The following is a 25,795-nucleotide window of genomic DNA, read 5'->3' on the forward strand; positions in this document are numbered from 1 at the left end:
GTGCTGAATGCTTGGGCTGCCTGGATTCGACCATCTTTATTACAGCAATTGCATGCCATTCTAGGGCCCTGTTGAATCATCCGTTTTCTGTATTACTTGCAATCAAAAAGGAGGTGGTTGGAAGGAAGTTGCTTGATGGGTGTAGATTAATGTGAGAATTTTCAATAAAAATGCTCGTGGAAGTGAGGAGATTGGGAGGGGAAAGGAAGCAAAAGTAGTAGTAGTAGTTTCATTGTTGTAAATCAATGTAACATACACCACTAAACTTGCAGCTAGTGACTCAGACATTAGTTTCGTGAGAACTGTCAATTGACAATGTTGTACATTAATTTAATGAGGGGGAAGCGTGGAAGAAGATAAAGACATAGTTGCTTCATTGTTGTGCATCAGTGTGAAACTTCATATGAATGTTTGTTGATGACACATTTTAATGAAAATTTTCAAACTTCTCAAGATCAAGTCATGGCTGCCCCGGGTAAATCCCAAACACATGATCCACCTCAGCATATTTTTGAAATAGTTAAATATTGTTCTAATTTCATTTACTTGGGTCGTGTTATCTTAATTATGTGTGTTTGGGTGTAGGTATTGTGTGTACATATATACATAACTTACATATAAACTCAAGATTGGATTATTTAAGACTCAAGTTAATTTGTTTAATTAACTCAAAATGATATAATCTTAACAATAATTAGTATGGATTTACAAAAAAAAAGAAAAAAAAAAAAAAAGACGAAGAAGGTAAATCATGATATTGACTTAATATAATAAATGAATAAGTTAATTGAGCTGTTCGTAAACAAGTTCGAGTTTGCTCGAAAAATAAATGATCCACGTTTGAACAAATTATCTAACTTGGTGATAAGCTCGAATTCGGCTTGTGTTCGAATAAAATTAAATTAACATAATTTGAACATTTAATGATCGGCTTGATTCCAGCCCTAATCACATTTGGTAGTTTGGAGGATTAAATGAAAAAGGGGTCAAAGTATACTTTTCCCTTTTTTTTTTTTTTTTTTTTTTTTTTTTTTTTCCGAAATGCTCGAAGGGCCACATTTCGTTTGGATACTTCTCTTTCAAATTTTTGTCCATGAGGACACCAATATTTATTTATAAGAGCCAAAGATATAAGACAACATTATATACGAAGAGTGTCCAAAAGGAAACTTCCATTTCCGTATCACCTAGGGTTTGTTCATAGGGCCACATCAATAGGGCCAGTCAAAGCAACAAATTGCACTAATAATGTCTCAAACTTATTATAAGGAACCTCATTAGTTGTGTTAGCTGTGAAATGACTACACTCTACACGATTATATAATGGAGGTATCAAGTCTGGTTAAGGAATGATTAAGGGATAAATTATGACTCAAATTACTCTTTGACACTTCATAAAACGTTCAAAAGTGCAATCACTTACACCTGACCTAACAATCTATTGGAACATACGTGTGTATGTGTATGTCTCTAAATAGTCACAAGAGTAAATGATTGTAATGATATTTCTGGATTTCATATTCATAATAACACCATTAAATACTAATATCTACAACACAATCTTACCAGTAAAATAGTATGAAATTTGTTAGAACAGTTTTCGGACAGCCGAACTAGTGATGACTAATATTGTTGGCCCTGGCTACCCCGTTGGGCCTAGCAACCCGAATATCAATCTTTAGTATAGGGCCCAAGCTTAACGCCTATTTATTATAATAGAACCACTAAAGCAATCAGCTACATGACAATAATTAAAGAGATCTGTGACTATCACGTGACAAGTATCCATGCGTCATATTCATATCTGCTCACTATAAAAGGGACACTCTTTCCAAATAACACATACACTATTTATCTCTCTCTCTCTCTCTCTCTCTCACACACACACAAATAGTTAGACTAACTTAACTATCAGAGTGTTCTTAGTCCGATATCGACAGACTTTGATGACTTTTTTATTATTATTGTTTTGCAGCAGCTTCATCACCAATTTGGCTGTCTGAATACTACGAAACTAATAGGACCCAATTGTTGAGTACCATGTAGTCTTTAAATGGTAAACATGGCATAATACGATGAGGCATTACTTACGTTGCTGAATCCGACTTCAATCATCAGACGAAGCGAAGCCACTTCAATTAGTTTTATCTATAGATTGACCCACTTGCTTTCCTGTAATTATTTAAATACCATGCTCTTTCAAGAACAAATCATTTCTAGCTTAGGTGTCCTAGATTAGATTTTCCAGTTCTTCCACCGCATTTGTGTAAATCAAATAATCAATTAATTTATCCACTGTTTGAGCTATAAGTGATGTCTGTTTTCTCTCCTCCCAAACAAACTTAAGAAAATTGAAACTTCTCCTTTTTCAATCTTCTTTCCATATTTTGCTAGGAATTGGATTGATGAATGTCACCAACAGTAACGGCGTGAATCCAATGCAATATTTGCTTGTGGGCCAAGAGTTTGAACAAAGTCAAAATCGATCGGATAAATTAAGCATGTCTCAATAAATGCGATGATCACCACCGTAGACAGCTAAAATTTCAAGCAAATCTGGTCCGTACAATCTTTTAGATGGGCTTGTGGGCCCACAAAATGTGGATTTTTGCACGGATCAAGGGCCTTTTATATGAACATCCATGCAGGCCAAAATTGAGCGTGTCCGGGGGCCTATGCACGTGCGAGTGACAGAATAATTCGGTCTACCACGTATGCGCAATGATGATGACACACGTGCGCATTGTTCATCAAATGGGGCAAAGCGAATAGAGAGCATCATCTCAATTAGGGATGTTTCTTAAAGTGTTTGGTTTTTGGGTCCATTTTCTTTAAGGAATGTCTAACAAAGGTGGAACAAAACTCTTCCTATTTCATCCCTTCATGCACCAATGTTTTTCACTTCTCTTTAATTTCTAGGGTTTTTTTTTTTATTATTATTATTGTATCCTATGCCTACAAAAACACACTTTAGACATTCCTCTACAAAGAGGGGCTCTTAATTTCCAAAAGCCACTTATAGTGGGATCTTAGTAATTGCACACTAAGGTCACTGTCAAGATTAATAGAGGGAGGGCGAAAAGATGGCCTCTCATTTCTTCAAATGCCCAAAGCCATGGCTGGCACGGTGGCCCCAGTCAACACCGCCAGACGTGCCGTATACAGGTGAATGAGGGACGATGAGATATTCGACAAGTTTTATGCTCAGTTGAATGACGTCGTCAATTTCAGCGTAGTGGTGCAGCCCTGTCCCACCAAATGAAACTTGAAATTGGGTGTTTTTTTTTTTTCTCGTTTCGTCTTCTTCTTCTTGTTGATTTGTATTTGTTTTGAAAGAGGAGGGAGGAGGTAATAGGTCACTATCGATAGTGAATGCAAACCTACATGCAGATGAATGTGTTTTTCTTCTTAGCTTTCTCTTTAAGAGATGAGTGTTGTTGTCAATCATTCACTATTCCAATATGCAATATTTTTCACATTTTCTTATATGCGAGGATCGAGATTAGATTATTAGAATTGAGTTGACCACATGACCTTTTTTATGCACAAAATACGGGTGATTTAATATTAGACACTTACGTCCACTATTCTAAAAAATCTTTAAGGCTATATTGTGCTCGATCTCATTAACTTTTTTGTCCACAATACAAAGTACATATTTATCGTTGAATAAGTCGATCTATACAATAAAACATAAATAGACCTATATATATATATATCTTGACTTATATCAGAAAATAATTTTCTCAATCCGTACAGCATTTAGTACAATACTTTCTTAGCAATCTGAAATGATCAAATTAATTACTCCCAAAAGATTGCAAGTTGCAAATAGGGATTGAGGTTTCTGTAATTCTTTCAATTGATCAGACAGTTTATATATATATATATTATGGAAAAGCCTAGCTATTGGGTATGGAAGGTAGTGGCTCTGGCACTTCTGGGTTCAAGCTAGCTACTAAACTAGTACTAGGTCAAGATATTATTAACGGTAATTAATCCGATTACATTTTTTTTTTTTCTTGTGAAGGAAGGGGAACGTATGGTACATATCCAATATGGTTAATCATAAATATGTCATTAACCCATGCAGAAGCCACCGTTTGAGTAATAAGAACACGTCGATGCCTATAATTAAAAGATACAACTAGTTTATAAATTAACTGAAAATTGCAGCATTATGGGTGCATGCCACTCATCAAGACAACCACTTGGACCTTAAAAGTGTGGTCCAAATTAATGTTTGCTAGTACATGTCCTTGAGTACATTAATTATATATAAATAAATAATCCCACCACAAACCTCCACACACATATATATATATATTTTACCTTAATTTGATTATATGTCACTTTCTCATCAACAGTGACCCCATCATATATACTGATATTTGCCATTCACTTGATGGAAGTGGAAGACTATGTTAGCAAGTAGTGGAATCATCACCAACTTACAACTTACATGGATGATGATGATGATGATGGCGGCATCAGCCCCCCATTATATATGGAATATTTCATCTCGTTCTGACCATGGAAGCCCTAGTTCATAATTTCTTCTCCAGTAAATGGGGGGGGGGGGGAGGGTGGGCGTGGCAACACGGGAGCAAGCCAACATGTTACCCATCCATAGAATCATATTGGTCCGCATGATGCACGATACACTTGATTATAATGTGCAACGTTTTTGGTCCATATAACTTGTTCTCCATTCCCATAATCTTAATTCTTCCCAGCATCATGAAATATATGTGGAACCCTTGAGCTTCCTAGTTGGTCTACACCCAACACCTCGTATTCAAAGTAACATCAACACCACACACACTCGAGTAATTTTATTGGTTTGTCTTTTAATCTCATCACTGGCTTTTTCTTGTCATATATATATTTCTACTACACAGTGAAAGAGATCTAAGTGCATGAACAAGTAAGCCAGCAGAAGAGGCAAACGAAATAGTCTCTATCCTTAATCTTCGCCACCTTTTTTGCCTTTTGTCTTTCTTTTTTGATCATTTCTCGCTGGCAGGAGAATCCATGTCTTGATTTACTCTAAATTTTAAACATGTAGAATTAACTCAAAATTTGGTAAAATTGACGTAATTTCAAATCTTGCAAACTGCATACCATTCGTATAAAAAGAAAGTGCCACTATCGGATCATTATTGATAGAGCGGGCATTAAGGGTGAAAAAACGGTTACAGTTAGCGGTTATTGGCTAAAATTGTTAATCGTAACCATCTAGACGATTAGTAAAATCCACTAATAACCTATGCGGTTAGTAACCCTAATTAGTAATTAATAACCACTAACCACTTTTTAAAGAAAATTTTAATTATAATTTTTTTTTAAAAAAAAAACAAATCGGTGCCCTTTTTATGGTAATATAATAATACTCTACTACATACGACATCATTTCTAGATTCTAATACATATTTATATATAGTTAAACATAAAACAACGTCGTTTCATGTATTTATATATATATATATATATATATATAATATATATTATATAATATACATAAAGGCGGTTAGCAGTACTTAACGGTTAACGGTTTTTTCAAAACCTAAAACCGCTAACCGTAACCGCTTACGCGGATAACGGTTTTTCCTAACTGCCTTAGCTTTAAGAGTGGCTAGCGGACAATTAATAATGGCTCACCTTTTCACCCCTAGCCACCATGATTAACATAGGTTGCAGAGTGTATATATATATATATGTCAAAATTCTACGTGTTTCACATGACTTAAGAGTGCAGTTTTAGTTGTATATAACTTTTTGGACACCCTCAATATTTTGTAAGTGAGTTTTCAATATCAATATAGAGAGTTCTACCTAGAGTTTCTATCACAATAGTTATTAAAAAAAGAATAGCACCTTAATTAGCATTATTCCAAATAAATTTGTTTTTTAATAAAATTCATTAATTAAGAAGGACTCGATCGAATTGCATGTTCTTATACTAATGGAAATCGATTGCCAGACCATTTAGATTTTTGAAATCATGGTGCTTAGATTGTGATATGAAAAAATATATTGTCCACGTTCCTCGATCAACTTGCTGCATGGGGAGACAAATCTAATTAAGAGCTTCACAGAGTTAATCTGCAGATTATCGCGGTTCATTGCATTTGTACAGAAAAGCACGTTAAAATCATCTTCTTTATATATTCCTTTATCCAAATCACAATCAATTATCTGCCGTCCTTTTCTTAATTTACAGCTCCACTGTTTGACTAAAAATTAAGAAGAAGAATATCACAAGCCATTCACTGCATGCATGATCTTCATTAATTTTCATATCTAGCCATTCACAGCATGACAAATGTCTACGTACGTACATTTAGAGTTAATTAATAAAAGGAAATCCACGTCGCAGGATCTTCAGTTTGATATATATCTAGCTAGCCATTCACAGCATGACAAATGTGTACATTTTAACATCTAGTGTAGGGAGGAGGCCTCCTTTCCCAACAATTCTTGAAGAGCTCTCCCTCGAATTGAACATTATTTCTGTCCATCTTCGTCTTTAATTACTACAAATCCCGGTGCCTCCGGGACAAATTTAATCATCCACGAATTATATTACTTAAATTTATAATTCTTTCAATTTTTGAGTCAAGGAAATGAATTAATTATTAGAGTATTAGCCCTCATTCTTGGAACCCCCTTAATCCTTTTTCTTCTTTTCTTACTCAATTATTAATTTTATCTTGTTATTATCATCTCTCTTTTCTTTTCTTTTTTTTTCCAAATCCAAGCTTGATTTAGGCAAGGCGCCCCAATTTTGCAAACACTTGATGAAGCTTTTAATAAAAATCGGCTGGCAAGGGAATGATGCCAAAGAATTTATGTATACAGGGTTATATAAACTTGTACTTAAGATTGTAATATACCATTACGTTTTCGAATCCGACATTTATGGCAGCTCACTCTATCTCATAGGTCATCCATTTCGTAACTCGAACATGTGATGTGATGCTATATATTGGTTGTAATACCAAATAATACAAATTTTAAGAAGATGATACTTAAAAGGGAAAAAATGTAAAAAAGCCGCCCAAAACTAACAGTCGTTTGCGATAGAGTTCCATAATGTTCAAAATTTACTAAAGCAACCCATCAAACTACCAAAATGTATCAAAAATGCCACTTATTTTTTTTATATTCCTATAATACCCCTATTCTTTTAACAAATAAAATAATAAAATAATTGTAAAAAAAAAAAACCAATAAATTTTTTAAAAATACAAAAAAAAAAAAAAAAATCCAATGGGCGAATGAAAACAATTTTTGAACGGAATTTGACTCCAGGGACTAAATTGTTTGTTTGTTTTTTTTTTTTTTGAATATCTCAAGAACCTTTGATTTTACTTTCATACGACATGAAGCAATTTGTTATTTATGCCAATTACAGTGACTAATTATTTATTTATTTCAAAAAACTTTTTTTTTTTTGTATATATTCGCCCATTGGTTTTTTTGTATTTTTAAAAAATTGTTTGTTTTATTTTATTTGTTAAAAGAATACGGGTATAGTAGGAATATAAAAAAATAAGTGATTTTTTTGATACATTTTGGCAATTTAATGAGTTACTTTAATACATTTTAAACATTGTGTGAATTTATTGCAAACTACTGTTAATTTAGAAAAAAAAATTATATTTTTTCCTACTTAAAAAACTTATACACATGGTTAAAGAATTGTACTTAAATCATAAAAAAGCACTTAAAATCCTAACAAGTTGGAGGTATTTTTAAGAGAGAGAGAGAGAGAGAGTTGCTTTAGAGGCACTGGTATCAAGACATATATGGAAATGTGTAGGATGGGGGTGATGGGTGGCTATTCATATTCCGACAAGTAAACAAGGAAATCCTCGACTGCCCTTCCATTGGTAGGCAAAAGGTGTGGCACGGTTAAAAAATAAATAAAGTCTTACCTTTGGAGATCGATCATCGAGTGAAACCTTCATTCTCTCTCTTCCCCAAGGGATCCCCCCATAATAAAAATAAAATAACCCCCCTCCCCTCCCCTCCCCCAGCGCTTGACTATTTGATGACCCCCAAAATCCACCAACCCAACAAACGCCCACTAAACCATGTGGTGTGAATGAGTAAGGTAGTGGGGTTTTTTTCCTTTTCTTTATTTTATTTTCCCACCACCAAAAAACATGGCCAATTTGGCCATCTATCTTTTACATGTCGTCCACATCACGCCCATCTATTTTAATTTACATGTGAACGTCGTTTACTCCTTTCTTTTGAAACTCTTCCATCCATCTCTGCTTTTCTATTCGGGATCGGATCATACATTAATTTCATCCACGCAAAACGCTCATCTCTTTGACTTCATTATGATTTTCCCACCTCCTCATTTGTTTTGGCCTGCATGCTCCCATTAATTCACTGTTTTCAATTCGGGTCTGATCCCATTTTCAATTTTCTTTTTCTTTTTATTAAAGGAAACAGTGCGTGTCCTTTCTGATCGGGTACGACATCACAACATCGTTAAAAATTTAATAAAAGGTAGACCGGACAATCTAATTAATGGGTATATATATATATATATATTTTACATTTGGTATGCAAAAGTAACAAATAAATCCCTACACCCAATTTTTACCTTTTTTTTTTCTTTTTTTTTTTTTTTTTGACAAAAAGGGTCAAATGTCACTTCAGCAAATGACACATATCACCAATAATTAAAAAAAAATTATAAATATATAATTTCATTAAAAAAATAAAACATAGGATGATCTAGCAACTCCTTCAACCAAATAATGGGAGTGGTCAAAACCACTCGAAATGGTCTTCTACTACTTTAGTTGAGTCAAGCTCCGGTCCCTATTGCAATCAAACACTCCCGAACTTTGAGAATTATAGCTAAGCTCCACTGTTTATTTGCTTTCAACTAGAATATTAATCTGTAATTCTGTTGTAAATTCATTTTCGATCTATTTATTCCTTTATTTTACTAATACAATCTTATCAATCTTAATTAAGGCTAAATATCACCAAAGGTTTTTGAGAATATCACTTACCCACTTTAAGCTTTCAAGAAATGATAGTGACCCACTTCTCTTAATTATTTCCTGAATTCAAATTTGCAATATTGTTAAATCTTGACTGACTAGGGTATTTTTTCAATGGGGTGCGTCCATTTATAAAGTGAACAAAGTTTCTCACATTGAGGTGATGTTTAGTATCAGCATCTAATTGGAACTTACTTATTTTTTCTAAAATGGAGCCCATCAATACTACCAATAACTCTAAATTAATTAGAGAATTGCACAAGAATTATTATAAATTTCTTAGTTTATTTATTTATTTTTCAAATTTTGAGCTTTTATTTTTATTTTTTTCAGTACATTGAGGTAAGAGTTCTTAATTAAACCCATAAACGAAAAAAGGTTAAGGGAAAAGAAAAAAAAAAATCAATCCTTTTTATTGAGATCAAAAGGGAAAATGCCAATGATGATGTGGCCCTCCTTCGTTTGGACAAAAACAGCATCTAAGAAAAAGCGTTTTTTTCTGCATCCAAACACCCCAGAAAAAGCTTCCCTTGCCAAGTGAGATGATAATTTATTAATTACAATAATTTTATCGAGAAACATGACACACAGCTCTTTCCATTTTACGCGCTTCTCAAGCGTCTGAGTCTCCAGCCGCAAAAGACAAAAATTCCCTTCAATTATAAAGTTTCTCACGCGCTCTCACTGCGTGTGGGTGTTATACTTCTTCTTTAACCTCTCTCTCTCTCTCTGAGAATTCTCTTATTAGACTATGTGTAACGCTCTCAAACATCCCACGAGGCCACGAGCTTAACACCTGCGTCTTCGACCTCCTCTTTCTTCCTTATCTCTGCAACTCAATCGCATTCTCCAATTATTTCTCTCTGATCAAAACCCATCAAATTCCTCCTCCTCTTCTTGTTCTCAAAGATTTACAATATGGCCCTCGAAACTTTGCTAATTAAGGTAAAGACGGCGATATCCAGCAGTTTTGATGTGGTACGACCGTCAGCACCGAAGCCGAAGCTACTCAAGAAGACCAACAACGTCGGCGTTTTGGCGTTCGAGATCGCCGGCCTGATGTCGAAGCTCCTCCACCTATGGCAAGCGCTGTCGGACAAGAATATGGTCCGACTCCGGAACGAGTCAATCTCGCTGGAGGGAGTCCAGAAGATTGTCTCCGACGACGAAGCTTTCCTCCTCGGCCTCGCTTGCGCGGAGCTGGCGGAGAATCTCCGGCTCGTCGCGAAGTCGGTCTCCAGAATAACCAAGAAATGCGACGACCCGAATCTCCAGCGGTTCGAACAGTTGTTCGACGAGTTCGCCAACTGGGGCCCCGACCCGCACGGCTGGGTTTTAAGCTTGAAAGAAATGGAAGCCAGAATGAAGAAGATGGACAGACACGTCACCGTCACGGCCACGCTGTATAGAGAAATGGACGAGCTATCTGTCATGGAAAGCGGGTTAAGCAAATCTCTGAAATGTAAGGAAAAGGAGTCAACGATTTGCGACCTCCAGCAGAAGCTTTTCTGGCAACGGCAGGAGGTGAAGTATCTGAAAGAGCGATCGCTATGGAATCGAAGCTTTGATGCTGTCGCTTCCATGCTTGCACGCTCTACTTTCACCGTCCTGGCAAGAATCAAACAGGTTTTCGGCATAGGACAATTTCCACTTTCTCTGACTCGCAGCCTTTCAGCTTCGGCGGCCGTGCACCCATTAATGAAGAGCTCGAAACTTGAGGAAAAGTCGAAAGAATTGGGTGATGGGTTTTTCGAGACCAACTCCAAGCTCCTAAACCCGCCTGCAACGACGTTGAGCGCCGCCGCTTTAGCGCTGCACTACGCGAATTTGATAATCGTGATGGAGAAGATGATCAAGTCGCCGCAATTGGTCGGCGTGGACGCGAGGGATGATCTTTACGCGATGTTACCATGTAGCATACGATCCTTGCTGCGGGCGAGGTTGAAGGGATCCGCGGGATTCTCGGCGAGCGATCCGGTGCTTGCCGGGGAGTGGAGGGAGGCTTTGGGAAGGATCTTGGGGTGGTTGTCGCCGTTAGCGCATAATATGATAAAGTGGCAGAGTGAGAGGAGCTTTGAGCAGCAAAATTTGGTGCCCAAAACGAACGTGCTGCTTCTGCAGACGCTGTTTTTCGCCAACAAGGAGAAGACGGAGGCCGCCATTGCTGAGCTTTTAGTGGGTCTGAATTACATTTGGAGGTTCGAGAGGGAGATGACTGCTAAGGCCTTGTTTGAATCAGCCAACTTCAATGGGATCTTGAATGTGAAGAAATCAAGCTAAGGAGATGGCTTTTCAATTTCCTTCTTTTTTTTCTTTTTTTTTTCTTTTTTTTATTGGGTTATAATTTTGTTAATTTCTGATATTTTATCATGGTTGATTTTAGTTTAAACTGAGTCGTTTCAGATGGATCTTTTAAGGGTTTGTTTTGCTTTTAACCCTGATCTGTATATGGTAATACAAATGTATGTAAATGATCATATGATGATTTTGAGTAATATCCAAACAATGCGAGGGCTTTAAATTACAATATTTCTCTCAAGTCATGTGAAATTATTCCTCTAAATTTGGTCGTTATTGTTAGTTATCATCATGTTATAGCTAGCAGCCTAGCACCAATATTATTGGATCCAGATTGAGTTGATTAATTAGATGAGTTCATCTCCTCGATCTAATGAATTGCAATTTGAGTTGTAATCAAAAGAAGCATTTGGGTTGAGATGGATGGTGGGCCATGTTACCTAAGATTAGTGATTTTTCAATTGCAACTATATTTTATGATGATGAGAGATGGAATTGGACTATTAACTATTTTAGTTAATGCAAAGTGCCAAAGAGGAGACTAATTTGGCTACATGTGTTGATGAATGAGTGCCATTTTACACCTGATTTCTTCCTTGATGGATGACCTCCTCCATTAAGGAGACATATCTCAGTGTGGTGTGGGTGTCTAAATTTTTGGTAATTAAGTAAAATTTAATCGTCTATTGGTTCTTGAAAACACGAGGAAAATAAGAGAAAACCACCACAAATAGCTTTAAAATGTTTGACAAAACAATAATATTTATTTATTTTTTGTGTTTTCCGTTTTATTGATACAAACGACAGCACGCACTCTCTCTCTCCTCTTCTTATTCTTTTCTTTTATTTTCCCACACTCTTCTCTCTCCTCTCTCAATCTCCCTCTTCTCTCTGAACGGCCCCCAGCTCTCTCTAGAGGGAAGAAGAAAAATAAAATGAGAAGAGAAAAAGAAGAGAAGCAGCAGAAGAGAACGTCAGCTCCCTCTAGAGGGAAGAAGAAAAAGAAAATGAGAAGAGAAAAAGAAGAGAAGCAGCAGAAGAAAAAAAAAAAATGAGAAGAAAAGAAGAAGAACAAGAGAAGATAAGAAGATTTTTTGGGTTTTTGAAGATTTGTTGGATTTGACGTTTAGGTTTTTAATTTTTTGAAGATTTTTTGGATTTGGGTTTTTGAAAATAGAGAAAAGAAGAGAGAGTGTGTGAGAAAATGGAGAAAAGAAGAGAAGGAGAGCTGGAGAAACGAAATTGATGAAAAAAAATTTTAATTATTTTAATTGAAAAATAATTTAAATTAAAAAAAAAATTAATTGAAAAAAAAATTCCAGAAATAATTTTTTTAAAAAAAAATTATTGACGTGTCAATTTTGAGTCTTTGAAAGTTAACACGTTAGTAATTTATTGACGTGTTAAAATATAATATGTCAAAAAATTTACTGACATGTCAAAATTGACACGTCAGTAAATTTTGACATGTCAAACAGTAACACGTCAGTAAAAAAAATTTACTAACTCATATGTTTTTGATCTTCAACACACGTCAGAAACGTCATACCAGAAAAGTTTTCTAATGTGTCAGATACTATGACACGTTAGAAAACTCTAGTCAGGAAAAAAAAAAGATTTTGTAGTGACGTCAAATCCAAAAGATGTGTAGGAAAAGGATAAACAAAGTCAAAGAAGCTCGATAGAGGATCAACGATGACTACTTCTAATGTTTAAGTCAAAAAAAAAAAAAAAAAAAAAAAAAAAAAGAAAAGGAAGAAGAGAAAAGAAAAGAAAAGAAGATAGGAGAGGAAGAAGAAGAAGAAGAGAGAAAGAAAGAAAAGAAGAAAGAGGCAAAAGGGTGTATTGGCTAAAGGGCAGAATGAGAACCGTAGTAGCGTGTACTCCACTTACATTTAGAGGCAACAAGACTCCACAAATCATAGTCTATCTTCCCCACTTACTCGTTTTAGACTAGAGCGATTTCTCCCACAGTATCGGGGGAGGATACAACATGGTCCATAACAACTAAATCGTGCATTCATGCGAAAGGAATTTTGAAGGGCTATTCCAAATAGGGGGTCAGGGCTGAGAGTCGGTCGATAATGTCGATTTCGGTAAAAAATTTGTGTTTTCGCATTTCATACCGATAATGTCAATAAAGTCGAAAATTTCGCCGATTTATTCCACCAACTTTATGTTTCGTCACTGAATGGCGGTCAGTAATTTCGGTTTCGGTAATATCGGTTGGTAATGGCGGTCGGTAATGTCGGTAAGTGAAAAAATTAAAAATTGGTCAGCAAAGTTGGCCGGTGAAGTCAGTTCGGTTAGAAAGACCTCTTCTGCCTATCGCACCGAAAAATTCAGAATAAAAAAAATCATGTCGCCTCTTGTCCATCAAATGATAATCGAGGATATTGGCTTTGTTGCTACCCAGACCCAAAAGAGTCATTGTCAAATGGCCCTTTGGTCATTCGATAGTTTGGTACACCAGCTTTATTTCATATAATGCAGTATAATTTTGGTTTGAGTTTGGCATATAAGTAATGATATTTAGTATACTGCTATATATTAGGTTGTCATACAACTTAATGATATGGTAATGAAAATTAGTTATTTGATCAACCCTTGTAAAAAAAAAAAAAAAAAAAAAAAAATTCAATGGCTAATTTTTACTGTCATTGACTTATGTCAATGTCATCTTAATTATATAAGAGTCGTGAAATAGAGTACTAAAATAACACTAGTCTAGGTGTATATCTCTCAAATATTATTGGAAAAAAATAGGTCTAAAAATTGAACAATTTGAACCATATAAAAATAAGAATATTTTTGGATTGGGGTGCTGGCTTAGTGAGACCAATCCATCTTCACATGTTCAACAACTTGGCCTAGGCATGGCCTGTTTGATTGATTAGTTTAGTTTAGTTTATATATCCGTAGAGAATAAATATAAGAGGGCATGCAGACCCTTCGGCTTGTGCGATCCAATTATTATAATGCTAATATCTTCTTCTTCTTTTTTTCTTCTTTTCCAGCAATACAGACAGCTCATTAGATCACAAGACTTATTTCTCGAAAATGTTCCCTCCTTTAATTTTTCACTTTTATTTCCTTTTAGGGCCCTTATGATCATCATTTTACAAACAACCTATTTCTTATCATTATCTTAAGGTAATAGAAGACATGCATGAGAAGTGATGACCCGCACTATATATGCCACGACTCATGAGTTATAAAATAATAATAATAATAATAAATTAAAAAAAAAAATCAAAAAACTTTTTTTTTTTTTTTTTTTTTGGAAATTATGTTTACTTTATTAAAGATGGCCTCTAACCATAAGGGTGCATGGTTTAGTAGCTTTAAGACAATTTTCAAATGGTTAAGTAAATAATAAAGTATGTGTTTGATTCCTGCAATAAAAATCTTCATATTTAATTATTATAAATCACTTAGTCTTTGGGTCTATTGATGTTATGATAAGGCTAAATTAAGTTGCTTTAAAAAAAAAAAAAAAAAAAAAGGCTAAATTAAGTTATGGTTCAATCAGGCTTAATGAAAGAGTATGGTGGAAACCGATTCCCACTGTTTAAGTCTTTCTTATCGTTCGTTTTCATAATAATTCCTAAAGTAAAATAGTTATTAAGGTAAATCTTAATTTACCTTGCGGCCCATATAACAAGGCCCATACAATTGCCTTACACCACCGACTACTGAGCCGAATGCTACACCACAAAAAGATATATTTGTGAAAAACGTTGGAGGAAAAAAATAATAATAATAATAAATTGTAGAATCATAATACGGCTGATAAGGAATTTTGATTTAATACGTAGGTTTGATAAAGAAGCCAATGAAAAAAGAGAGCCACTAGGCCCACTACTATCAAGACGGGCCGAAAACACTATTTTTCCGGCCTTCAATAAAGATTTGACAAATCAACTAATAATACAAATAGAATAAAGACGAAAACATCTGATTTTGAAACCAATCCAACCCAACCATTCATTCATTCATTCTAGACCGATGTCTGCCACCTACTTCGGAGCTCTCGACACAGAACAAATCATTGATAAATTACTTGACGTTAATCCACATACAAAATCTAAACCTGCAACCAACAATAGATTCAAAGAAAATATTTTTAATCACGTTGCTGTCAAATTCGAACCTATTCCAGTACCTATCCATTTCTTACCCTCACAGCACAAGTAAAATTTGCTCCCAATGCCAAACCAGAAAACTCAGAAGCAGAAGTAAAAGGAACATCCAGTTTAATTACCGGAACCATTCTTTCCTTTATAGACCAACATCCATGTCGTGGTCAAGCCACATGCACGAGACTCTCCAACGACTGAGCTTGTCATTGAGAAATTTGATCTATGGAGAGGGTTGGTTTTTGGTTGAAAGATTTGGTGTTTTCATCTCTATTTTTATTCGATGTATTTTGCTTATGCGTCAAATGGTTATTAGATGCTGTAAAAGTGGAGTTTTACACCACGTCGTCTTAGAAGATATTCTCGCACACAATCAACTTTGCTCCTGCCCTAATATACTTGAACATATCATTGCACTAATACAATCTAGGTCAAGCTCAAGGCCCCATCCAACCATGGCTACCGTCTTGAATATGCTACAATTTGCGACATTATAGCATTCTCAATGATTTAGTTATTTTTTATTTATACAAAATAACTAATCAAAATCTACTTTATTTATTTTACCTCATAAATTATCAAACTTATTTCATTCATCTTTATAAAAACAAATCACATTACATAACATTTCTTTAATTTTCTTGCGAGTTATGTTTACCGAGGTCTTCGTATGTTTTGGCAAACCTTTTCATAATGTCAGATAATTATGCCAAAACAAAACTTTTTTTTTGGGGCAAGGGCCAAACTTAAATATTTGGGCTCAAATATAATACCATATTAAATAAGATCTTTAAAAGAGGAGCAACGAATACCGACCATCGCATCCCTCTGTTTTTGGCAGACGCTTGAATGCGAAGAATTGAACTACTATAAACTATGTTGGGAATATTTTTGCACTACAAGCCTATTAAATCTTGGGCCTCAAGGTTAAAGAAAAGCTTACTATGTAGGATTTTATTGAGAGAATATGGATAAATAAGTTTTATTCAGAGTGACAGGGTCTAAATTGAAGTAGGTGCCCAGGTCTAATTCTAGCTCTCAGGACTCCAAAATCAATTCAAATAAAAAGATTTAGCTCAAGTATACCTCAACTCTCCAACTTGTAAATAAGCCCCTACACAAGGTACAAAGATAAACTCTCAAACTCTCTGATTATCATTCTAGAGAATACGTAGTAGAGCGTAGATTGAATAAGGGGAAAATTTACTTTACCTTCTTGAAGTTTAAGAGGTTTTTCAATTTGAACCCCAAAGTTTAAAAATTGGCAATGTACCCCCCCAATATTTCAAAAATTTTCAATTTAAACATTCCGTTACTAATTTCCGTTAAATTGAACGGAAATTTAAAAAAAAAAAATGCTTTAGGGTAATTACGTAATTTTAGAGATTTCCGTCCAATTTGACTGAAAATTAGTAACGGAAGGGTTAAAATGAAATTTTTTGAAACATTAGGGAAGTACATTGCCAATTTTTAAACTTTAGGATTCAAATTGAAAAACCCTTAAAACTTCAAGGAGGTGAAGTTGATTTTTCCCATTGAATTATTATGCATTGAAGCATAATCTTTCCCCCAAAAATTGACTTAGGCATTGGAGGGCGGATCTTTTGACGCAAGAACACGCAATCCACATCGTGTCGATAGTGGCGGAGCCAGACATTTCATATTGTAGGTGCCGTTGATTTTTTTTTTTTGATATCGGAGAACTCTACAAGGTAGGTTAGGGATGAAACCAAGAAGTTTTATGGGAGGGGGCCAAATAAAAAAAATTTCTGAAGTTTTTTATTTATTTATTTATTTTTGTTATTAGGATTTTTTTTGTTTTTTTTTTTGGTTATTAGAATTGAGCTTAGAATTGTGTCAAATTTTCCAATTAAATGTTTAAATTCTAACAACCAATATTCTCAATATTTAATAATCAAAATATCCAAATTATAAGACCACTTAAATTAAGAATTGTGTTGACAGGAAAGAAGAGAAGAAAGTGAAAGGGAGAGTCAGAGAGAAAGAAACACAGGAAGAGGCTATGGGCTATCAAAAGAAAGAGAGAGAGACCCCAAAGACTGTTGTGGCTCCGCCACTGCGTGTCGAAAATTGTTCTAACAAACTACAACTCAAATGACCCATGTTTTGACGCTAAGATTTTTCAATTTGAGCAAGTATAAATGTCATGTTTAATTGCAAGTTCCATGCACAAACCAGTACCAAAAAAAAAAAAAAAATATTGGTGTAATACAATATTCATAATATTATAATGTTAATTACAGTACACGACAAATTGTTTAAAATAAAATAACATGCTAAAACATAGTAGAAAGTGTGACGTCAATAGATGATGTAGCATCCTTATTATCAATACGTGACATATATATACTTTATCTTATTGTTCCAACAAACATATAGTATATATATATGTATATTTTTCGTCATCACTTGATCAGTGAATCCCAATCTCCTTATCTTTGTCCTTCTCAGCACAGTTATGCCGGCAACCATGACGGCGGGGCTTTTCAGGATTATCCGGGTCTGAGTCACTCGGTTCCATGAAAAGGCCTCTGAGGCATCGTCTTCTTACGGCGGGCTCATACGTAAGCTTCTCGGCTGGGGTGACGTTGAATTCAGCCCTACGTGTTTCAAGAGCCTTTGGCTGACCATTTGATTTGATGGGTTCTTCTTGGTTGTGAGATACAACTAAACTAACGCCAGGATTCCTTTCAGCAACAGAACCGTTAAACAAAATCGAGTTATTGACACTCTGTATATTGCTATTGATATATATCCTTGATGGCGGATTCTGGGCCATTGGATCTTTGGACTTTTTAGCCTTAGAGCTCTCCTCTCCATCGGTGGTGGCTTCAGTGCTTTCATCTGGGTTCAGCTTGTAACCCCGATGAATGTGGACAGATCCTTCTTTCTTGGCTGGCTCTGGGCCTAAGTGCATTGATGCTCCTCTGTTTTCACCAGTTAGTGTTATGACACTAACTGGATTTTCAGCCGTTGATCGACAAGTGGACAGATTATGAACAAATTTGAAAATATCTTTTCTTACCTCTTCATGCACTGGAAGATGTTCTCCGTTGAAGATAACAGCCGGTTGTATTGACCTTGCACTGTCCATTTGTTTTCTTGTCCTCTGTTCTTGGATGACCACTGCCTCCTTTCTGTCAAAAGCTTCTTCCTTCTCTTCCTTCTGCTTTTGTTTACCCGGAAATGCTGCACTGACGAGGTCTTTAGCCTTTGCTACAGAAGCAGATTTTGCTGCAGTGAGAAGTTCTGTGACTGTGCGCTTTGTTGGTTCTTCATGAGCTAGGCCACTTGTTTTTTCTTCCTCCACCTTTCTCTCTGGCAGGGGCTTAACATCGCCACCAATTATGGCATTAGAATCCAACTTCTGGGGTGGAGCAATTGTTTCTGTGGCTACTATAGAAGTTGGTGAAACTTTTGTAGCTTGTGTTGCCGCTCCATTAGGTTGAGAAGAACTTTCAATTGGGGTATGGTTTTGGGATTTGGAAACGGTTTCAGATGGCAACACTTGTGCCTTCGATTGAGGTTCTTGTGATGGTTGCTGAGACACTACTGTCTTTGGTTCTTGCTCTGATGTTCGTGGCTCGGTTTGGGATTTGGAAACAGTTGCAGATGGCAGTACTTGTGCCTTTGACTGAGGTTCTTGTGATAGTTGCTGAGACACTGCTGGCTTTGGTTCTTGCTCTGATGTTCGGGGCTCAGTGGGAGTAGGAGTAGGCTTAGAGCTTTCTTGAATTGTTGGTTGCAATTTCGTTGTACCTAGTGTGATTAAATGAGTAAATTATTGATTTCGTATCAATTTAAACTTTTGAAATAATTGATAATTTTAAATATTTCAAAGAATGTTACCGTTCCCAAAATTTACTCTCCAAATGATGTGTTACAAGCCTGGATCCGAATCCCCTCCAATTGAGGGGAAAAATAAGAATCGCATTTTTTCTAATTTCAGCCCTTAGATGAATATAAGGGTCCAAAATATTTCAATATCAAAACTCAAAAACAAACACAACAACATTGGATTATATGCCAAATTTAAATTAAAAAATTAATTAATTAATTTTTTTAAAAACAAAATGAAGAAAGCACCAAAGGGCGGCTCCGCCCATATGGGAGTGGAAGGTGGCGCACGGCCACCCCTAGGCCATGGCCTAGGGTGGTCATGTGGCCACCCCCAAGGCCTAGGGGTTGGCTGTGCGCCCACCCCATGGCAAATGTGGTGGCGCGTGGTCATCTCCATGGCAGATGTGGCCTAAGGGTGGCCGCGCGCCACCCCAGATGGGCGGCTTTGGCGGAGCCACTCTTTGGTGTTTTCTTCATTTTGTTTTTTTTAAAAAAAATTAATTAATTAATTTTTTAATTTAAATTTGGTATATAATCCAATGTTGTTGCGTTTGTTTTTGAGTTTTGATATTGAAATATTTTGGACACTTAGATTCATCTAAGAGCTGAGATTAGAGAAAATGAGATTCTCGTTTTCCCCCTCAATTGGAGGGGATCTGGATCCCAAAATCCTATGAGAATATGACACATTTTTCAAAATAATAAGTTACATAGGATTATGACACATCATTTGGGAAGCAAATTTTAGAAATTTTTTTTGAATAGTGTTGCGTTTCTCCACTTATTAAATAAAAGTTTGAACCCATGCGAAGATGGGTTAAGATATTTATTAAAGAGAAATGTTAGGTGTTCTCCTAATTCTAGGTGAATATTATTTTCTAGGGGAAAATGCAGTTTACCCCCCTGAAGTTTCAGGAGTTTTTCAATTTTAACCCAAAAGTTTTAAAAATTGGCAATTTAAACATTCTGTTTAATTTTTCCGTTAAATTGGACAGAAATTTTTTTAAAAAAGCCTGAGGGCAATGATGTAATTTCATAGATTTCCGTCCATTTTGACGGAAAAATTAAACGGAAGATTTAAATTGCCAATTTTTGAAACTTCAGGGGGTAGATTGTCAATTTTTGAACTTTGGGATTAAAATTGAAAAACCATGAAACTTCAGGGAGGTAAACTGCATTTTTTCCTATTTTCTAAAAATAAGGTAGGTTTTTTTTTTTTTTTTTTAGAAAATAATATCCATATAGAATCAAGAGAATACAAAGAGAACAACCATTTCTTTATCTACCTAAAATTTTGAGATAAATAATGATTTAACCATACCTGTTGGTTGTAATTGATTGGCTGTTCGAGCTGGAGAAGATGGTTGTGATGTGGTTTGGCCAGCCGGCTGAGAGGACAAACGAGATGCCGGCAGAGACCAAGGCAGCTGAGAGGTTGTCTGCGGTGCTGGTTGGGTTTGAGATGTTGATGAGGGCATAGAGGCAACTTGGGATTGAGGCGTTGCACTGGACGGTGTAGGAGGCACAAAAGCCATTGCTCGGGTTTGAGTTGCTGTGCGAGATGGCGATGGCAAGGCAGCTTGGGTTTGTGTCGTTGAAGGAGCTGTCAAAGCTGCTGGCTGGACAACAGCTTGAGTTGTTTCGGTGGATGCATTAATAAATGGTAGCTGAGGTTCGGTTTTTTGTGGCGCTTGAGCTTGGGAAGAAGGAGGGGGCAGCACCGGGGCTATCCCGGGTGGCCTAAACGGTGGCCGCTGAAGCGGGACGGTCGCGGTAGGTTGGGCAAGTCTTTGGGTTTCGACCGAAGGCTGTGGAGCTGGAGCTGGAGTTGGAGTTGGAGCTGGAGTAGTTTGTAGTGTTTGCCAAGGGAGTCGGAAACGGAATGGTTGCCTTTGCTCTGCCATTGATGATGAAGGAAATTAAAAAGATGTAATAAGTGTAGATGGTGTTTGGTTGTATCGATCGATCCTTAGCTTGCTGTATATATATATATAGGTAGGCATTTGATACCTTAGAAGAATTTTGAGCTTTTGAATTGTCCTTTGCCTTGAGACACGCACTCTCCTTTTGCTGCTTTAATTGCCTTCAAAGGTCACAAAGATAAATTGGATTCTTTAGCAGGATTTTTCCTTCCCTGGTAGGGCTAGCATCTTATTTCAGTTGCCTTGGGTTTTCCATTTGTCAAGTTTTTTTGAGGCTTCTAATTAATGGATGTAGGTGAACTTGTGGTGGGAGGTAAGAATAATCTATTTGCATGTGTTTCTTTTGTTTGCTTCTCACCCTCACCGCCCCCCCCCCCCCCCCCCCCCCCCCCCCCTCGGTGTATTTGAAGTGTAATTTCCCCTAAAAGCTTTCTTTTACAGTGCTTAACATGTATTGTAGCTAGACTACCAAACTTAATTAATTATTATATCTCTAAAAAGCTTGCGGACTACATAAAACACATGCAAGAAAACGTATTTCCTGCTATGCTGCTAGATTCCTTCCTTCATTTGTTTTTTTAACAAATAAAGAAATCCATAAATATGTGGACCCACAAAGGTATCACGTCCAAACAATTGCTAATTGGAATATCCGTACTGGTGCTTATGAATACTTTTGTGGACCTTGTCATATTCAGTTCTAGTGTCATTTCTTTCCTTGCTCAATTTCTCTTGATATTGAGTAGAAAAAAAAAAAGGGGGGGAGGGGAGGAGGGGCTTGTCCTACATCAGCCAAGGAGAGCGGAAACGATTAAAAGACCTAATTACCTTTCAATATATATATATATATATATATATATATATATATATATATATATTAATTTTAATTTGAAATTAAAAGTAAATTTAAAATTTTATAAAAATGTCATAGGTATAAAGTTCGTTTTTATCACTTTTAATGTCCAAGAATTGACAGAGGGAGATAAATTGTATTAAATTGAAAATTCAGAGGTAAAATTGAGAGATTTTAAAATTTAAGAGATCTTTTTAAATTGCATGAAGTTTCCCAAAATAGAGCTATTCTCCATGGTATAGAAGCAAAGTTAAAGAGTTAAGACAGCCAAGGAAAATATTCATGCTCTAAACCTCTAATCCTAAGATTATTGCTTTTAGCTAGGAATACAAATCGAAATATATGAAAGTTGGGGGCATATATTAAAGAAATCACAAATTAACATTACTAGACTAAAACACTATGAACTGATGATCAATAATTCTGCTTTCCTTCCTTTGTAAACATTTTCTATAAATTCTTCTACTCTTCTCCTAAGCTCATCATCATCAGTCTCGTCCTTGTCAGCAACAGACAGCCAGGTGCTTCCTGGGAATATGACACTTGATTAATATTATTGACATTTCTTGGCATTTGGCTGTTTATTCCATGTTTATGTCTTGTGCGTGTGTATGTGAATGCTGGGGGAGGGGTTTCTCCTTCTTGCCCACAGTTGGCGCTGGATTTCGAGCCAACAAGGATAATGACAATGATCAAATTGCAGAAGCAAAAGATGAAGATAGAGTTGGAAGCAGCCCTACAGTCAGGGTTGGCAAAACAAGTTGGTGCGTCAGATTCGTATCAACTCGATTATGACATGTTGAAATTAGCTTTTAATACTATGTTAAATCATCGGTTGTCCTAAAAGTTTAATCTTGTAAGAATAGGTAAATTTAATTATTTAATCATTAGTTTAACATTTTTCCTCACATGTGTGCTTAAACTCCCCTTTTAATAAGTAGAGCCTAACACATGAAATATTTAATTTAAATGGAGTTGAATTGATACCGGTGTATAGTGCACTATTCTTTCATGTGCTTGGCGACCGATTCTTTCTTGTCCCCCGTGGATTGCTAAAGAGAAGATGATTGGTTGTGGGCTCTAGTTTTTGTATTGGATTTAATAGTAAGTCAAAATGTAGGAAATCTCGAGGATACTAGTTTTTCTTCAGTCTTTGAAAGGTTTTGTTATTATATACTGTATACACAATTACACATTGGGAAATTAATATATATATATATATATATATATATATATATATATATTGCACTATTCACTCTGTTATATATAAGTTCAGTCAAAGTCAAAGGTTTTTTTGGTTTTAATATCATGTTAAACTACCAACATGAACCCGTTTATGCCAACCCGAACACGACACATTTTTTTAATGGGTAATGCAACACAACATATATAACCCGGGTAGATAAATGTGTTATGTTGAGTTGACATAACAAGACCCTGTAAAAACACATACATATATATATATATATACGTGACACGACCCGACACGTTTATTAAATATGTCATAAACGGATAACTCGTTTATAATTCGAACCCGTTTAATTTAAACCCTAATCCTAAAATTTCTTATCGAATTCGCGGGTCACCAACCCTGCGTTACCAACTCCGACATGGAACCCGGCCAGCATGGTCGTAAAAATTGAGAGGAGAAAATTTTAGTCAAACAAAAAGGTAGAAGAGAATGAGAGAGAGCAACTAAAAATTGACCGGGAAATGTTTGTTAAGCCTACTTTATAGCCTTTTATAGATAGACAACAAGGGAATAATGTTAATTTATGTAAAATAAAATAAAAATGTGTTTTGGGAACTTTTTGGTGTTTTAAGTTATTTGTTAGTGTATTATTTTCGGAAGAAGAAAAAACAAATATATTTACAAAGGTAGCCACACTTTTTGCCAAAAGGCCCAAAACCATTAATAAATCATTAAAAACACAAAACTTTTTGGGGAAATTTCAGAAAGCCCCCCTGAACTTCCAGCCAATTTGAAAAACCCCCCCTGAATTTTCAAAACTCTCATTTAGGCCCTCTGAACTTTGGTTTTCTCTCACTTTGGACCCTTTTAACATTAAACTACGTCGTTTTGTATCCTAAAATTAAACACCTACCCAGCCCAAAAACGACGTAGTTTAATGTTAAAATGGTCCAAAGTGAGAGAAAACCAAAGTTCAGGGGGCCTAAATGAGAGTTTTGGAAATTCAGTAGGAGTTTTTCAAATTGGCTGGAAGTTCAAGGGGGCTTTCTGAAGTTTTCCCAAACTTTTTAAAAAAAACTTTTCACACATTGCTTATTTTTTCACGTGAAAGGGTTAACTTATTAAAAATAAAAAAATTCATATGGTCAACATTAGCGAATGAGAGGGGTGAGTGTGCGACCGTGGCAATACACCAAGGTGGTCGCACAACCATCCAAACCAAATAAGGATGGTTGGTGCCTAGCGGTCACCCCAACCAAATCGGTATGGCTATGTAGCCAATTATTTCCTCTATTGAAGGTGACTACGTAATCATTTAAAAAATAAAAAAAATAAAGTCTACATACTCTCTCAAACTACTATCTTCAAACTTTCAATTGTGACAAAAAAAAAATACTAAAACTTCTAAAAAATAAAAAATAAAAATCCAAGGGGCCAAATTAAAAAAAAAAAAAACTCAAACTTCTTAAAAAAACCTAAAACTTAAAATATTATCTGATTAAAATATTATTATTTCACCGCCACCCCTGGCCACCCTTCAAATTTTTTTTTTTTTTTAGATTGAATTTTTTAAATTAAATTAATAAAAATAATAATATTTTAATCAGATAAAACGGTGAGTTTTGAGTAGACTAACGGAAGTTAACAAAAATTGACGGTAGGGAGTTTTCTTGTAATTTCGAGTTACCCAGGGACTAAATTTCCAAAAAAAAAAATACCCAGGGAGTTTTTTAAAAAAGCGCGTTTACCTAAGGATTTTATATATAATTTCCCAATTTTTTTAAATAAAAATTTTCGTGTTTTAAAAAAAATAAAAAATTTTCGTTTAAAAAACAAAAAATTTCGCTTTTAAAACAAAATCGTTTTTTTTTAAATAAAAATTTCTGTTTAAAATTTTTTTAAAAAATTTCGTTTTAAAAAAATAAAATTCTAAAAAAATCGTTTTAAAAAACTTATTTTTTTTTAATTAAAATTTTCATTTTTGTTAAAAAAAAAAATCAATTTATAGGGGTTTTTTTTTGTCTTTTTGATAAATTTATATAGACATTTTTATCTTTTTGCTAGGCTTGAGGGAAACATTGACAATATTTTGGTAGTTTGGAGGGACATTATCACAATTGAAAGTTTTGATGGAACATTATCAAGGGAAATGTTAGGTGTTCTTCTAATGTTTTCCTGGTGTTCTCTCAACTGTGATATGACTTTTAAAATTACCAATAGATTAAAAGTCAATAATGATAATCTTAAATTCAACGATAATTTTAAAAGTCCTATCACAGTTAGGACTTGAGAGGACACCATGAGAACACTAGAAGAATACCTAACATTTCTTCATTATCAATTGAGTGGTAATTTGAGGAAATATGTGGACTTTATCAATTACCAAAAACAAAAATTAACACTTCACCGAACCTTTTTTTTTTTTTTTTTTTTTTCAAAATAAGGATGTCTAATATTTTCTTTGAAAACACAACCAACAAATTTCTTAAGTGGTCCCT

General features: G+C 35.2%; 4 protein-coding genes across 4 annotated transcripts in view; 2 read left to right on the forward strand and 2 right to left on the reverse strand.

Moving 5' to 3' along the window:
• The window catches only part of CPSF160 (cleavage and polyadenylation specificity factor 160), a gene marked incomplete in the record, with an annotated part of 32,638 nt that extends 32,179 nt beyond the window's left edge, over window positions 1-459 (forward strand). Inside the window, 1 exon segment of the mRNA XM_088516449.1 lies at window positions 1-459.
• Window positions 460-9,822: 9,363 nt separating this feature from the next.
• LOC132182377 (protein PSK SIMULATOR 1) lies at window positions 9,823-11,529 on the forward strand. The gene has a single exon (XM_059595607.2). It carries the CDS (start codon window positions 9,951-9,953, stop codon window positions 11,310-11,312), a length of 1,362 nt encoding a protein of 453 aa, XP_059451590.1. The 5' UTR covers window positions 9,823-9,950; the 3' UTR covers window positions 11,313-11,529.
• Window positions 11,530-17,782: 6,253 nt separating this feature from the next.
• LOC132182775 (oxidoreductases, acting on NADH or NADPH) lies at window positions 17,783-21,268 on the reverse strand. Its single transcript, XM_059596113.2, has 2 exons — window positions 20,652-21,268; window positions 17,783-19,249 (listed from the first exon to the last, which is right to left on the reverse strand). Exons 1-2 carry the CDS (start codon window positions 21,232-21,234, stop codon window positions 17,904-17,906), a joined length of 1,929 nt encoding a protein of 642 aa, XP_059452096.2. The 5' UTR covers window positions 21,235-21,268; the 3' UTR covers window positions 17,783-17,903.
• Window positions 21,269-22,505: 1,237 nt separating this feature from the next.
• LOC148585909 (uncharacterized) lies at window positions 22,506-25,598 on the reverse strand. Its single transcript, XM_088516821.1, has 3 exons — window positions 25,489-25,598; window positions 22,711-22,841; window positions 22,506-22,633 (listed from the first exon to the last, which is right to left on the reverse strand). Exons 1-3 carry the CDS (start codon window positions 25,596-25,598, stop codon window positions 22,506-22,508), a joined length of 369 nt encoding a protein of 122 aa, XP_088372947.1.
• Window positions 25,599-25,795: the final 197 nt, after the last annotated feature.

The sequence above is a fragment of the Corylus avellana genome, chromosome 5, assembly GCF_965113065.1.
Source record: "Corylus avellana chromosome 5, dhCorAvel1.hap1.2, whole genome shotgun sequence".
Classification (NCBI taxonomy): domain Eukaryota; kingdom Viridiplantae; phylum Streptophyta; class Magnoliopsida; order Fagales; family Betulaceae; genus Corylus; species Corylus avellana.

Bases quoted from the DNA above. Each gene is read 5' to 3' on its own strand.
- LOC132182377 (XM_059595607.2), top strand. From the start codon at position 9,951: ATGGCCCTCGAAACTTTGCTAATTAAGGTAAAGACGGCGATATCCAGC.
- LOC132182775 (XM_059596113.2), bottom strand. From the start codon at position 21,234: ATGGCAGAGCAAAGGCAACCATTCCGTTTCCGACTCCCTTGGCAAACA. The intron at 19,250-20,651 runs GTATGGTTAAAT...TAATCACACTAG, and splicing joins CAATCAATTACAACCAACAG to GTACAACGAAATTGCAACCA.
- LOC148585909 (XM_088516821.1), bottom strand. From the start codon at position 25,598: ATGGTGTCCTCTCAAGTCCTAACTGTGATAGGACTTTTAAAATTATCG. The intron at 22,842-25,488 runs GTTGAGAGAACA...CCCTGACTGTAG, and splicing joins ATTTTAAAAGTCATATCACA to GGCTGCTTCCAACTCTATCT. The intron at 22,634-22,710 runs GCACAAGACATA...TCATATTCCCAG, and splicing joins CCCAGCATTCACATACACAC to GAAGCACCTGGCTGTCTGTT.